This window comes from Pituophis catenifer, unplaced genomic scaffold (genome assembly GCF_029215685.1).
Source record: "Pituophis catenifer annectens isolate HBS135680 unplaced genomic scaffold, rPitCat1.0.hap2 SCAF_2, whole genome shotgun sequence".
In the NCBI taxonomy this organism is placed as follows: Eukaryota; Metazoa; Chordata; class Lepidosauria; order Squamata; family Colubridae; genus Pituophis; species Pituophis catenifer.
In genome coordinates this window covers 104,347,272-104,363,448 of record NW_027256882.1, presented here as the reverse complement: position 1 = coordinate 104,363,448, position 16,177 = coordinate 104,347,272, and the positions used below count along the sequence as shown (strand labels likewise).

Sequence of the window (16,177 nt, the reverse complement as noted above, 5' to 3'; positions counted from 1 at the left end):
GATTTCCATCGCTGAACATTGCAGTCATGTGACATTGCACTTTACAATTGCATCAATTGGCAATAGAAATTCCAGTCCCAATTGCATGGCAATCCAAGCACTTTCTGTAGTGGGGTTGTGGGCCAGACTTGGAAACTGGGGTGGGGATGGGGTAGCGAAATCCCAGAACAACTTCTGCATTATTGCCAAGAAAATGGACACGTCCATGTAATCCTGAAAAATTGAGCTTGACTCAGAAGGACCTTTGTATTCGAAAATATTAACAATCAGATCTACTTAGGTTTTCATTTTGGTAGAAATTATTTATAGATAAATGCTGCCAATATGATTAAATATTCCAGAGATTACAAGCCACAGTTCTGTCACTATTTTTAATCATAAAGTAATACATTGTTAGAGAGCCAGTTTGGTATAGTGGTTAAGGCATCAAGCTAGAAGTTGGGAGACTGTAAATTCTATCTTTGTCTTAGGCACAAAGCCAGCTATGTGTCTTTGGCCAGTCACTTTCAGCCCTAAGAAGAAGGCAAAGGCAAACCACTGCTAAAAGAAACCCTGCCAAGAAAACTGCAGGGACTTGTCCAGACAGTTGCCAAGAGTCCAAACTGACTCAAAAGGCATAAAATAATAACAATACTTTGGCAAGAGTTTTAAGGCTATCCAGAATATCTGCTTAATCCAGTATTACTATAGCTATTATTTATCACCTCCAGTGTAATATTAACTGCAGTTTGAGGTGAAAATATTTCTTCCACTACAGAGATGTAAGGAGAAAAGAGAATGCTTCTGTTACATTATGGTGGTGCTCCATCACATTGCAAGATCTAAGATTGCAAAATCACATCTAAGTAAGTTGCTGATGTGCAAGAAGTAATTTTCTCAACGCTAAGAGGGATTTCTTTAAGTAGTTTTGTAGGAAATTCTTTCTTCCCTAACATTTTCAGATAGGAGTTGCTGGCTCTCCAACAGAAAGTAGTTAGAGCACCTATGCTTTTGTTAACTTTTTGCTGTTTTAAAAGTATGTTTTTGATAAAGCATATCAGTACAATACTAACTATTAAATTATTTCTTTCAGTGGTCTTAATCTGGCACCAGTGGCTCGACTCAGAGGTACATGGGAAAAGTTACCAAGCAAATATGAAAAACACCTTAGAGATCTTCAGGATCTTTTTGATCCATCTAGGAACATGGCAAAGTATCGCAATATCCTTAGCAGTCAGAGCATGCAGCCTCCAATTATTCCTCTATTCCCAGTGGTCAAGAAAGATATTACATTTCTTCATGAAGGCAAGTCTGGACACACACATTAAAAATATAATGCATTCAGTTATTTTTGTTTTAAAGCTCTGTGGCCCACCAAAAATGAATTTCAACTTTCCACTATGAGTAGAGGCCTACCTTATCTATGGAATATATTATACTTAGTTGCATAATCAGTTGTTTAGATTAAATTTGTCATTTTTGTACATCTATTGAGTCCTTCCCAATGACTTGGGATAGACAGATGTTTTACTATTATTTATTAAACTTGTATTCCACCTGGCTTCCAAATGTTATGAAGAATAAAGTATCAATTAAAAAATGTCTCTTGGATTTGGATCTGTATTTAAGAATCGATTCTCAGACTGAAAAAGTTGAAAATTCTGGGAAAAACAAACATCCCTTTCCCAAACTAACAAGTAGTGGTGGAAATTAAGATAAGTCCCTTGCTATCAGTTCCTTTTATTATTAAAAATTCAGAGGCGGTTTAGATCTATTGTTAAATGTTCTTTTTGCTGACAACTGCTGATGTTAAAAAAATGGGTGTGGGTATTTTGGAATTATGATTGGCACCTCTCTCTTGTCTTAAAGCTTCTTGCGACTTCTTGCTTGTGTTCAAGGATATTAACATGAAGTAATGTGTTGTGATACATAAAAGAAGTAATTTGACAGCCTCAAAAGTATGTTAAAAAATCTTAAATATTTTCCCCACATATTTTAATTGTACAGGAAATGATTCAAAGGTGGATGGTTTGGTAAATTTTGAGAAACTCAGAATGATTGCTAAAGAGATACGCCAGGTGGTCAGAATGACTTCTGCTAATATGGATCCTGCTGTGATGTTCAGACAAAGGTATGGCATTAGAAATAGAAAAGTGTGGAATATAAATAATTGCATGTTTGTACTTCCATGTTTATCTTTCGTTTAATTTCATCGTTATGTAAATGTGAATGGAAAGCAAACAATATTTGTATTGAGGTCTGAAATGCTTATATAGCTAGTAAATCTTTTTTTATGTTTGATATATTACAGTGTATAAAATTTTAGATTAGGAGTCTATCTTGCACAAACTAGAACATAACTCAGCATGTCTAAATTAAATCATTTTTAAATTGATAAATTTGTAACTCAGTATATTTTTAAAATAGTAGTTGGTCTAAAATTATGTTAAACAGATAGTGTTCATTACCTTTAAACCTTCTACATATGAAGATAGATGAAAAAGGGACTATTTCTAGAAAACTATACCCACATTTAGCTGGAAGCTCCTCTGCCTGTTGTCCTGTTCCCCAAACATGGTCCTTGAAGCCCAGATCATTGTATTTTGTGTGTTCTGTGTTCACCATGTATTCTAACAAGTTTTGTCTCTGTATTCCATTGTAAAAAATTGTTTTACTGGTTTGAAAAGTGTTTTTACCTGAGCAAAATTTTCATTTATTTTTCCTGTCTACATCCTTTTCCTTTCTGACTCTCAACTGTGATTTTCCCCCCTTTGCTTTCTTTTTTTAAATACATGCTTCATTGTATATGGCTCTTGGTTACAGGAAGAAGAGGTGGAGGAGTTTGGGGTAAGTGCAGAGATTAATGCAACTAAGACTTAAAGCAAAATTATGCAACTTTTAACATTCTGCATCATCATTAATGCATGCACCTCAACAACAGCATGCATTTTATTAACCCTGCAATACTTTGTTCTAACTATTTCCAAATTTAAGATCACAGGTTTATGATGACAAATTGGAACCCACACATTAACAAAATCAAAATTATATGCAAATCATAGTGATTATTTTAAAGTCCTTGAAATTTACCCAATTTAGGCGCAGATAAAATGTTTTTATTGACAGCTGATTTATTCTAAGTGTTGGTTGAGGATTTAAAAAATATAGACCACACATTTACAAATATCTGATAATGGATATCTAGCACATACACACATACCAGAACTTTAGAGAAATTCCATAGCTTATAATTTCTTTGAAAAATAAGCTTGCTTAATGTTTAGGAGTGGAAAAGGAATGACTTAATGTTGTTGCCTTGAAATGTGCCAGGAACGGCCTGTATTGAAGTTGAGAGATGCCCAGTTCCCACAGATTAGGACAAGTATCAGCTATACATGGCTCTGGGCTCTGGTTCATCAGTATTACAAGCTTCTGTAGAAGTTTAGCTACAGCTTAACCATGGCCATTATGGAAGGGATCCTGCTAAAACAAAGGAATTCCAATAAGACGTAATAGATTTCTTTTCTAATGTATAGTATTTGCACTCGGCATATCTGAAATGCCATATTCATGTACATAGAATTTGGCATTATTTATGAAATTCAGCTGTATTGCTTTCATGGAAACGAAATCATCTCCAATCTATTATATATGTGAATTTAGGGACTATGATTTATTTTCTTTCCATCTTTGTATAAGTAGCAAAAACATAATGTACTCCACATCTTGAAGCATTTTTAATGATGCAGTGACCAGACCAATATAGTAGTCTTTTTGCTATTCTGACACAATAGTATGTAATGAGTCTAAGACCATCTGGATGTACATCAAAGAATAATAGTCAGTTTGGTCTAGTACTTAAGGTAACAAGCTAGAAACCAGGACACTGTGAGTTCTAGTTCTGCCTTAGTTTTGCAAGCCAGCTGGATGACTCTGAGCTAGTCACTCTCTCTTTCAACCCAACCCCTCTCACAATGTTGTGAGGAAAATAGGAGGACGAAACTATGTTGGATATGTTTGCCACCTTGAGTTATTTATAAAATTAATAGATTATTTGTATTTTAAACTTGGAATTTTGTGTTCCCACAGGGACAGGTGAAGGTGATGCAGAGAATGAATAGTTATTTATTCTTGATTGCTTAGAGTAGGAAAACAAGAGACAAAATCCCATTTCCTTCCAACTAGTATAAATGGTTACTTTGCAAAAATCAAAGAACATGAGCTTAATAATATGATTGTTTTAAGAAAAATATGCATGCCAATTTTCAGTTGGCGAGCTGTTAAAATATATCCGTAATGTATCCATATCATTCAGGTAAATTGGTTTATAATCTTGAATGCTATTATTTAGTTGTTTCACCTTTTCAGCTTGTAGTTTGTGAAATTCCTTATGAAAAATGTGTGCAACATTCTAAACCTGTTGCTTTTTTTAATGTTAATAAATTAGCAATCAGATTTCATAATGTTACAATTTTGCATTTATTTAAACCCATTTCTCCATTATGTGTATTAACTTAACTTTGTATGGCTTGTTTAATTCAGTATCCTTTTTTTCCTTCCCATAGTTCAGATTCATATATCTTTTATCTTTACAAAACCTTCCAGCGTTTATTGTTCAGCACAAATATTTTAAAGAATATGCTATTGAAATACTGCTGTGCTGAAATAAATGCTTTCAAAGTTTAAAAATCTCTTTCATGCAAATAAGATATTTTTGTTGATGAATGTTCACTCTGTATTTAATATTATGTTTTTAACTTTGAATTATATAAGCGTATCAGAAAGTAATAAATGACTATCTTCCAAAGATTTTGAAGCACATGTTGTACATAGCATCAGCTTGAAATAATTGTAGCCTTGAAATTAGTTATTTTTTTTCTTTTCAGAAATATTAAAAGAGAAATCATCTGAAACTTTAATACCCTGTATCAAAATGAACAAGAAATCTTACCTATTTGATCTAAAACTCACGTTTTAGAATCTGATATTTGCTCTCTCCTTTTTTCAGTTTTCCCAGTTTTACATTCTAGAAATCAATCCTTATTTAGTTTTACTTCTCTCCTTCTATTGCATTGTATGACAGAGGTCCTAAATAATTCTTCATTCCTATATTGTAATTTAGAGATCTTCGACAGTTTACCAGAACATCCATTATTGATTCTTTTTCTCTTGCCTTTAAAAAAAAAGGAAGAAAAACTTCAGATTCATCTTTTTTTATTGTGAAATGTTTGTATCTATGCCCTCTTTAAAATATGTTTGTAGTTTTTAATTACTGTTTATTTGACATCTTGGAATAGATGACTTTATTTAATGATAAACATGTTTTTTCAAACTCTTGCTAGAAAAATATAAAGAACATTTAACACTAATAGAAGAGAATATTAAACATTAAATATTTGCCATACAAATGGGGCTATTGCAAGTATTAGCAATGCCCTTTGCTGAATTTCAGAATCTTGTTGAAGAAGTTTCATGTTGTATAGTTGATTTTTAAAGGAATGTAAGGGTTACTGGTAGAGAATCAATGTTACCACAGCTCATGCCAAGCATTATTACTTTATTTAATATTAATCATATTGTTTAAACTGATCAAAGTGAAATCTCAGTTGTATTTTATAATTTAAAAAAGTGTAGGGTTGGGAATTGTGAAAGTACATGGCTTGAAAAGTAATACAACTTGTTTATATTCACAATTGTCCATATTATATTTTAGATGCAATAAGAATAAGTAAAATTAGTCATGTCAAAACATGCTCTGATTATTCAAGCACAAATCATAATCCATACATGTAGCTGAGGGGGATTGTATTTACTTTCTCTCCAGCAGTTTCCTCCATTGAACTTCAACACAAAGTCTTCAGTTCCAAGCTTGACAACTGGCATAAAATAACAAGGAAGATTGTCCAGTAGTACACATAGGTCTTTCATACATAAATCTGTTCATCCCAGGAAATATGTTTGCTCCCTTTGAGAAATAGAATAGTCTCAGAAAACTGTCAAATTAATGTTTCTTGATAGCGATACCATTCAGTTTATTCATAAAGATTTTAAAAATACTGAACCAATGTTCTGTTATTCAGAATATTGTTACAAGCAACTGAATATAATATGAAGAAGTTTTTTCTTATTTTTGAAATGATGATGTTTATAGTATATTGTCCTTTCAATTTCTCAAGGTCAGAAACAGAATGGAAAAGAAATATAGTTAATAATCGTTTTGTACTTACTTCAGACTGCTGGGCCATGTTACTTTTAATATCACTGAATTTAGAAAAATTCATCTTCCATTACAAACTTAACTCCATATTTAGGTTTTCAGTTCAAGTCTGAAAGGATCCTCGCTTCATTCACTAGAAGGAACCTATGTCGTATTTTGCCCAGTTTTTGTTTATTACATTCTTTATTTGAAATGTTTTTCTGGATTCTGTTACCGGTTTTGCAAGTTACTTTGGAACAAATTTGTTAACATTCCATCTCTTTTTAACTTGACATCAGCATGCGCTTTTAATAGAAGAACATTTTGCCTCAGTGTTTTCTGCTTTGACTCTTCATAATCAAAGCAAAGTTAAACATAATGGCTGTCTTATTTTTCAGGTCACTGAGTCAGGGTAGCACAAATTCAAACATGTTGGATGTTCAAGGAGGGGTTCACAAAAAACGTGCTCGGCGCAGCTCTCTTTTAAATGCAAAGAAGTTGTATGAAGATGCTCAGATGGCCAGGAAAGTCAAACAGTACCTATCCAACCTAAATGTGGAAACAGATGAAGAAAAAATCCAGATAATGTCACTTCAATGTGAGCCTACATACAGCACTTGTAAGTTTTTAAAAAAAAAATTGAAGGGGGGTGATGTTTTCACTAAATAAATATGCGAGTCATTTAAAACAGAATGTTATACAGAATTTTCTGAAAAGACCTGATCTGTATTATCATGTAATTATTTGACTTTTGATTGAGTTTGCATAAAATTGAAAAGGTTCTTTTTACTAGTAATCTTTGTGTTTGCCAAAATTCTCTTAGTACATTGGACTGTTGCCAAGTTAGCACTTTGTAGAATTAAGGAATAATAAAAGTAACATAGTATGAATGCCAAGAAAAAGAAAGGATGAAATATCATCACAAAAGAACATTAATTATACCATTATAATGCAAAATGGAAAAAAATAGATTTCTTATTAACATACATTTAATATGTAAATAGTATTACAATCAGACATTTAGAATGCATTCATGTATATTACAGTAATAATAAAGCTTACACACATTTTGGCAATTAATTCCAAAATGTAGTTTTCAGTTCCTATATATGAAGAACAGCAGAAATGCAAAAATGATGTTTGAATGAACAATTGATAATTAATTTTAGAAATTACTTAGTTTTATACAATGACAGACCATCAAGCATTATGTGGTTATTAGCCATTTTCTTGGAAATGGACCTTGCTTGATGCTGTGCTATTTCTATAAAGTTCAGTAAAGGGTGAATATATTCTATACTTCAATGTAGTTATCCATGTATGCTCCACATTTATTAGCAACGTCTTCATAATTTGCAGTAACATCAGGTCTTCAATTTACTGAGTACTCAGGGCTATATTTTTATTTCTCTAATGTTAAAACCTTAGTTTCTTAGGAATAAGAAGGACATGAGGAATCTATTGTTCCTGGTAGCATAGCAACAAATGTAGAATTCAATATGTGTTCGTACTTGAGTAAAATGAAAAATGAAATACAACAACTTGTTGTGAGTTGAGTATGCCACCTAGTGGAAATATGGATTTAGATTTAGTTATAGGAGAGTGGACCTATAGCCATCAGCGGGACTCCATTTAATCATAGTTGTGTTATATTCTCCTAATTTTGATGGCACAGCTCGTTGTATAATTGACTCCAGAGGTACTCCACTCAACATGTCATTTACTATTTCAATAGCATCCCATTTAATGCTTTAATTGTGATGCTTGGGTGTGTGTTATTCCTTTTCTTTCCAATGTCAGTGACAAAAAATTTAAGTGAAAGACGAGGTACAAAAGCATCAGAGATGTCTCCGATGCCATTGAGGTCCATTGGCCAAACCACAAAAGCCCACTTACATCAGCAAAACAGAATGAGTCAAGTTCTTCAAGTTCCAGCAGTTAATCTGTACCCCATTCGGAAAAAAGGACCAGCAAAAGACCACGTTGTTTTTAGTGAGTATTTTTTCTACACTGTTCTCTTTGGTGGCTCATACAAATAATAAAATATATATTTATAAAAACCTAATATCAAAATATAACATAGCATTAAAAAAAAAAGAAAGTCTTTCTGAAACTCTGATCAAAGTTGAATCTAAACTTGCAGTTTGTTAGTTTTAACCTCTGCAGTTTTAATCTGCATTGCGTTTTCTGACTTCTTGGATTTGAAATTCATCTTGGTTCTAGGAAAAGAGGTTTATAGATGATGTCCAGGAATAATCATCAAATCACCTTAAATATCTATGGAGATTCTCAGTCATCCAGGTCATGGTTGTCCCATAGGTCTTTTTTCAAAAGGCAATTGGACTTTGTTCTTCCTTGAATAAATTTCAAGGAAACTGAACAAGCTTCTTGAATGAGAAGCGAAACGTCTTCAAAAAAAACCGAAGTCCAATTGTCTTTTGAAAAAACACCTTTGGAAAAATCACCTTGAGCTCTCCTTGATGGAGATTTTGTCTTGTCCTAATAACCAAAAATCATTAATTTATCTGACCATATTTATTTTGTAAATATACAAAACTGTTTCTGAGCACATACATTTGTCTTTGTTTCATTACCATAAATTTAGGCAAATGAGCTAATATATATGATGAATAATCCCATAAATTCAAATCATCTTCAATCTTTGTTTTGACAGATTGTAGTCTGAAACAACTCTGAAAACATTTTCTTTTTCAAAATTGGATAAATCTATTTGGATTTTTCTTCCTGCCCTGCAACAATGTCCCTTTTCATGTTTTGCCTGCAAGTAGAAGATCACAAACCATTCCCAGTTACATAAAAAATTTGATTTACAATTAAAATTATAGTGGGAGTTATTTGAGAGGAATATGGGAAATATATTTCAAAACTGTACTTTTGAAGTCCTAGGATTGAAAGTAGAGGTATTATATTATATATGGAGAGAAGAGAAAATAGCACATAGTGGACCCCCCCCCCCCAAATGCAAATTTAATAAAAGTGCAGCTGGTATCCTCTCATTCTATAGGCTGTCTGTCAAATGGCAAATGCCATTCATAACTCGACTCTTTCTAAGTCTACTTCAATATTTTTGACAGCCAAACTTATCTAATATTATTCAACTTAAATCTTGCTATTGTTGTTATTAACATATAGCTGATATGTGGGTTTATTGAGAGCTAACTATAAGTCAGTATCAAGCAACTGCTGGCCAGGTGTTTGAAATGTGATCTCATCAAGAACTTCCTGGTTTAAACTATTTAGTTTAAGAGAAGGGAAGTGACATGAAGCAGGAAGGATGGAGGGATGACTGATGTGAAGTAGTTGTATTTGGTCAGATTTTAAAAGTAACTTCCTTTCATAAGGGCAGATTAAACTGCAACCAGCTTTCTTACATAACATGGTAAAAGATGTTCAGAATAAGGGATATCACAGAATAATTTAATTCTGTTAACTCTTTTGTGTAGGGTGGAGTGTGCCACTTTTGTTCCACTTTTTTCTTGTAGAGATAGTTTAGAGAGCTGCATCTCTACCCTATTGAGGTCAGGATTTCTGTTGGTCAAAAAAATTTTTTTTTCCAGAATTTTTTTTAAAAAGGCCAAATTAAGTAAAACTCTTTAAATTACAAGTCATATAATAGGCTCTTAGTACTAAAACGAATATGATTAATTTATCTTGTGTGTTTTGCAATTTTGTAAATATATAAATATCATATTTTACTGCCCCCCCCCCCCAAATTATATCTTGATCAGATTTACTTGATGAAAGAGTTCAAAAATAATAGACAGTATCTTGGGAAAACAAAATGAAACAAAACAATCATTTGTAGGAATATTCCAGGCTGAATTATAAGTGTAAATATTTTATCCATAGGTGCAGGTTCTCCTCAAAAGTCACTTAGTTTATCTGAGGAACCAAGCAATAAAAAGCACACAGAAGATGACATGTCTGTGGCATCATCGTTGCATTCTAGCCCTCCTGCTTCCCCTCAGGAATCTCCACGCAAAGGTAAGAGCAGTCTCAGCCTTGAGACTGCATCATAATTGATCTGACTTTGCCTTCTTCAGTACACTCAAGGTATTTTAGCATTTGTATTTTAACTGTGGAGAACAAGATAAGCTTAATACATTTATGAAAAGCTTATTGTGTATAGTATCTAAATGTGTTTAAAGTATTTTAAAATAGTGCCCAAGATATTTTATGATTGGGCTGCCTTGGATAAATTCCTAATTACAGATACATTGGTTATTGATTGCAGTAGCCTTCCAAAACTGCTGTGTTCTTCTGTGTGCTTTAAAAATGAATAAATTTAATAAGAGCCAGAGAACTTTGTGTATATTTTTGTTTGAATATTTAGTTGGCAAGTTTCATTTCATTGAATCTCGCCAAACTTTACTTCTGCTGGAATTCGTCTCCATAAACATATGTTTTAGTTTACTTTCTTATGCTCCTAAGGTTACTATTAATAATACTATTATTTTTTGTTGTCAGGATTTTCTCCTTTAAGAATAGACTTTGGTTTGACAAAAGTAGCCCTTGCACTGATTAGCATCTCATTACAGAACTAAAATTAGATGATCTGTCCTTTAACTAATGAAACATCCACAGTTTTGTCACTATCTATTTAACGTCAGGATTGTGTATCTTTCTGTACTTTATCCAAGTGTAACATTATGTATATTGAAGAAAAGCAGTTTATGTGATTTGTTTTATATGTTCTTTTCTTTATAGTTAGTAACTCACAGAGGTCTGAAAACTGCCAGCTTAATCTGTCTGGTTCGTCTTCCTCTCTTGCAAGTGAAACAAGCAACAAGAACAGTGGACATCGCAGCTATGGAATAGGTGGGGCTTATTTGCAAAAGAAAATACAGCAGATGACTAGCAAGACAGCAGAAAGATCAGTCAGTATCGAAAAGCGAGAAAGTGAGGAGGATAGAGGCAAGCCGGAGCCTTTGTACAAAGCCAGGAAAAGAATGGGGTCCCCCTTTGGAAGATTCAGGGAAAGAAGTATCTCCAGGGAAAGATCAGCGTTCACCTTTCGTATGGAGCCAGCATGCACGCGAGAGAGGGATAGAAGCGAGAAGCAAAAGGACAGGCCCAGTAACGAGGGGCATACAGTCAGCGACCATGGAAACAATAGCTCACTGATGTGGTTGTGTCCACAATTCAGACCAAAAAGAAGGAAGACAATATGACATGTCATGTTATTCAGCTCATGGCATTGTTGTGCCCTGATTTTCATAGATGTTAAATGTTTTCTGTTAATCGTTCTCATTTCCTCCTCTCCCCTTGAGATGGAAATGGCCAGATGATAAAGATATTTTTTTCTATATCTTGTTCACTTTGAATATTAATATGAATCTATTAGTAGAAGTGGGGGGCATTTGCCTCTCTTTAGGCGATTTAGAAAAAAAGCATGCCACAAATTCTAATGGTGATCTCTGAGCACTGATTGTTCCAGCTATCTTTTAGGAAACCAAGCTTAGCCCTTCTTAAGTATCAGGTTATGACTTTCTTTCCATGGAGCTTGGTTAGCTTTGTGTATCAGGCAAAACAATCAGTAAATAAATAATTAACAGGCTACATAAAATTCTGGTTTAAATATGCTTTTACTATCATTCTTTCTAGCCCTTAGTCAATCATATGGTATAACATATGCAATTCATTCACTTGTGCTAATAATGGTGTGGCTGCTTTGTCACATAGCTGGTTACTTCCCATGAAGCAGTTTTTAAAAATATACTTCTAGTTCTATTGGTGAAGCTAATTCATGCAGATTGCAATTATATTAGCAGAATAAATAAAACAGTGCAAAAAAGGCTTGCTATGCTGCTTGAAATATTTAAAGCCATAAACATAAAATTTGAGTAGAGAATTCAAGTCTTACTGTTTGCTTGTGTCTATATTTACTTGGAAAGAAGTCCAAAGGATGCCCAAGGAATTTTCAAAAAACTTAAGCATGGATCAGTCACTTTTCATATTTTGTTTAGAATCCCAGTTAGTTATAATATACAGATTCAGATTGTGTTTTGCAATTTACTATCTAAGAGGAAAAAATTTCAGTTGTGTATATTTAAAAACTTCGTAAACTATAATTGCTATTATAACATCAGTATGGTATGCTAAACATATATACAGTTATTTATCTGAAATGCGTGTCTTTGAAGTAACATATAATTTATAGAGCATAATTTATACAGTTGTAGAGTATTTACTTTTAAATAATATTTTTACATAACTTATGTAATCAGATCATTTAATTTCACATCTTAAATATTATTTTAATGGATGCATACAAATATTAGTTATATAGATATTAAACTGTATATCAATGCATAACAGCCAAATAACTATTGTAAATGTATCTATTTTCCTTTAAGTAATGTTACCCTCGCTTGAATAGCTCAGTCATGATCAATCAATGTTTTACTTCCCTTTCATAAACATTCTTAAAATTAGAAGATTTTGATATTTGGCTGTAATAAATTAATAATTTAATTTAATTTAATTTTTGAGATTACCAGAGCATTGTATAGAGTTATTAAGTCCTTCAGAGACAGCAAGTGAAATACTATACAAATGTTCATTGCCTTGGTAGTGGCAGCATATAGTTGAACTTGGTTGATTGATCTCAGCTGTTGAAAAGAGTTGGCCTTGGTTATTAGTTGGACTCAGGAATTGAAAATTCAGCCAAAAGAATATCGAAGCAAATGAAGCATGATACTGCCAAGAAAACTCTATGAATTTAACCATAAGGAGTTGAGATTGACTTGAGAACTCATTTACTTTTTAATGGGGGAACAAATCTCATCTATGAACCTCAGAAGTACAGTATATTAGGGAAGAACGTATGTTAGTGATTGCTTCCGCTTAATCTACAAACTCATTATATACCCCACATTTAAAAAGAAACTTGTAAATAAGAGTATTTGACAGCCTTCCCCTCTCCATTGCTTTATCACAACCATTGGTCAAATTGATGGGAGTTCTGTGAGTTCTTGCAACATATCCGGAGGATGTTGGGTTGGAGAAGGTTGTTAAAAGGAATTAAAGAGAAATAATGTACATATTGTGGGGGATGTTTTCTGCAATCATCAAGCCCGCAAGATATTTTTAAAACATAGTACTATTAAGTAGGAGAAACACTATGAGAGATATTGTGTATATTTTCCTTTGTCATCGATAGTTTTGTTAAATAAGCTAGTGTCTTTTTAATTCTAAACTGGGAATAACAATATTTAATAGGATATATAGTACCTATATGCATTTGTATACATAAGCAAAAAAAGACACAAACTTACTATGAGAAACGTGAAGTGTCCTTAGGTATTAGGGTATCTCAATTTCATATTATAGGTTTCTCAATAAGCAGAATCACTGAAGAGGAAAAATTGTGAGAGAGAAGAGACAGAGAGAGTGGTAAGGAATATATTAGGTGTTCTGACCCTCTGAATGGATGATGAGGCCTTGCTTGAAGCTGGTAAACAATAGTTTGGAGTGGCAACATTTCCTGTTGCTTATCAGGAGGTAGGCCCAAAAGTACCTGGCGGATCTGGAGAGATTAGTAGTTCTAGTTGACCAACAGAAGGGGAAAAGGGAATTAAATAATCCGTCTGCACTTGTTTGTTTGTTTGTTTGTTTGTTTAAATTTTGTGCTGCCCATCTCACTGTCAGACAACTCTTATTGTGTTTGACCTTTTTAATGTAAAAAAAAAAAGACATTCAAAACTCCATATTATGCTCATATTTGACCCTCATATTCTATACCAGGGGTGTCAAATTCAAGGCCGGGGGGCTGGATCTGGCCCGTGAGGTGCTTTGATCTGGCCCATGCCCCCCCCTCCCCCGGAAACAGCAAAGGACTAGCCAGCGAAAATGGAACTCGGGAGGGCAGCATACTCTGATTTTGCTGGTAAAGGGTTGCAGGAGGCCGTCCCAGCCGAAAACAGAGCTCTGCTGTGTTTTCACAGGCAGAGTGCTCAGGCTACCACATGCGCCCCCGACACGAGTGATGTAAAGCTGGCCATGCCCACCCTGGCGACGCCCATCCCGGCCCCCCGAGGTCAAACACAACCCTGATGCGGCCCTCAATGAAATTGAGTTTGACAACCCTGTTCTATACCTTCAGGGTCTGTTATATCAGCTAAAGCCAAAACTATAAATGTGTTGTATGTACTGTGACATTTCCCTTAAATTCTGAATCAGCTTTCAGCTGCAATCTCAAATAAGAGATTAACTTTGCCTGAGGCTCAGTTTAAGTAATTGAAAAATGGAATACAACTGTTGAAACTTTTGTTATGTTCTGATCTTTTTAAAGCTAAGATCTAGAACAGAATATATGAGCTTCAACAGTTATAGTCCAAAAGATTAAAAAGTTTGAAACTTAATGCAGGTTAAATTTGTAGGAATCTTGCACAGTGACATACTGTGACTCAGCTCTAAGGTTGATATATAATGATAATTGATACTCACATCAATGGAAGAGATTATTCTTTTCTATACTGGCAGGTAAACTGACATCTTCAGTATTGCATGTATCATTCACAAAAAATAACTGTATATGCCAGGACGGATATTCCCAGAGGAATACTAGAAACAGACAGGTAGCTCATATTTCACTCTCCATTTATTTTTAATTAAACTGAAAAAGTAGACATTCAGATAAATTATAGTCACTGTTTAATTTTTCTTTATTACATAAATATTATATTCCTTTCTTGTCCCCTATAATTCTTAATTCAGACTGGTAAAGAACAATTACCTCCTTAAACAAAGATTTCCCACATCAAGGCAGTTTATGGATAGCTGGAATGCTAGAGAAGAAGCAGAGCCAAAAACATTTCTTCTTTCTGGTTGCCCCATATTTATATCACTTTGAAGATTCCCCAGCAACATTTTAAATTAAATTCATTTTAAAACAATGAAAATTATGGATTAAACTGCTTATGATCTTTTTTTCTGTTACCAAAAATAATTTGTAATGCTTTCTGTGCAGGTTTAGTTCTGGTCATCACAAACAATGGAATAAGATGATAAAACGTTTCCCCATTTTAAAATGCAGCTTATAGATAAAATATTTGTATAATTCCAACCAATAACCAGGTCAAATGATTCTCTTTTTCTACTTGCAGTATGTTAAGGTGTACACACATTATCTTACAGTGATTGTATAGAATATCGTACAATGTAGCAGGGAAAGTAGGCAAAGCAAAGCTTCTAGAATTCTTTTCAACTCCTCAAATAGCAGTTCTGCCTCAAATCATGTGACCAGAAAGAAGGGTGTTTTGAATATAGGACATGTACAATTGCTTCTCTTATCAGAGGGCACCAAAAGGCTGCACATTTTTATTTCTCCCTAGATTTTGCTGGATTCACACCATTTTTTGATTTGGTTTTTCTTTTTCCAGCTTCTTCACCACATATTCCTCATTTCAGAAACTGAAGATTAGGTTAAAAGTATGATTTTTTAATATAATGGTTAGATAATAAGAAACCCTCATATTATAAATCATCCAAACACCTACTAGAAGACCTCAAGTCTATTCTGATAAAGCCACAGTTAACTATAACTGTCTCCATAGCAGAAAAAGAGATAGTTGTGGACAATTTATCACAAATGAGATGTTAGACCAATATTACCATCATATGCTAAATGAGAAACAAAATTAAAATTCTATATAATTAGATATTTTCTTAAATATCTGGTCTTTCTAAAAACAAAGGCATGGGGCTCCCCTTGAAGAGCACTCGGAAGCTCCAACTGGTCCAGAATGCGGCCGCGCGGGTGGTTATGGGCGCAACCCGTTATGCCCATGTGACACCCCTCCTGTGCGAGCTGCACTGGCTCCCGGTGGTCTTCCGGGTGCGATTCAAGGTGTTGGTTACCACCTTTAAAGCGCTCCATGGCATAGGACCCGGGTACCTCCGAGACCGTCTTCTGCCACCAATAGCCTCCCACCGACCAGTTCGTTCCCACAGAGAGGGTCTCCTCAGGGTGCCGTCAGC

At 34.0% G+C, this 16,177-nt stretch overlaps 1 protein-coding gene across 1 annotated transcript in view; it reads left to right on the top strand.

Moving 5' to 3' along the window:
- The window catches only part of RAPGEF6 (Rap guanine nucleotide exchange factor 6), a 164,313-nt gene that overhangs the window by 137,130 nt on the left and 11,006 nt on the right, over positions 1-16,177 (top strand). Inside the window, exons 20-26 of the mRNA XM_070937314.1 lie at positions 1,073-1,284; positions 1,987-2,110; positions 2,803-2,826; positions 6,574-6,794; positions 7,976-8,157; positions 9,813-9,819; positions 10,046-10,180. Coding sequence (XP_070793415.1) covers positions 1,073-1,284; positions 1,987-2,110; positions 2,803-2,826; positions 6,574-6,794; positions 7,976-8,157; positions 9,813-9,819; positions 10,046-10,180 — 905 coding nt within the window. The remainder of the gene's footprint in view (positions 1-1,072; positions 1,285-1,986; positions 2,111-2,802; positions 2,827-6,573; positions 6,795-7,975; positions 8,158-9,812; positions 9,820-10,045; positions 10,181-16,177) is intronic.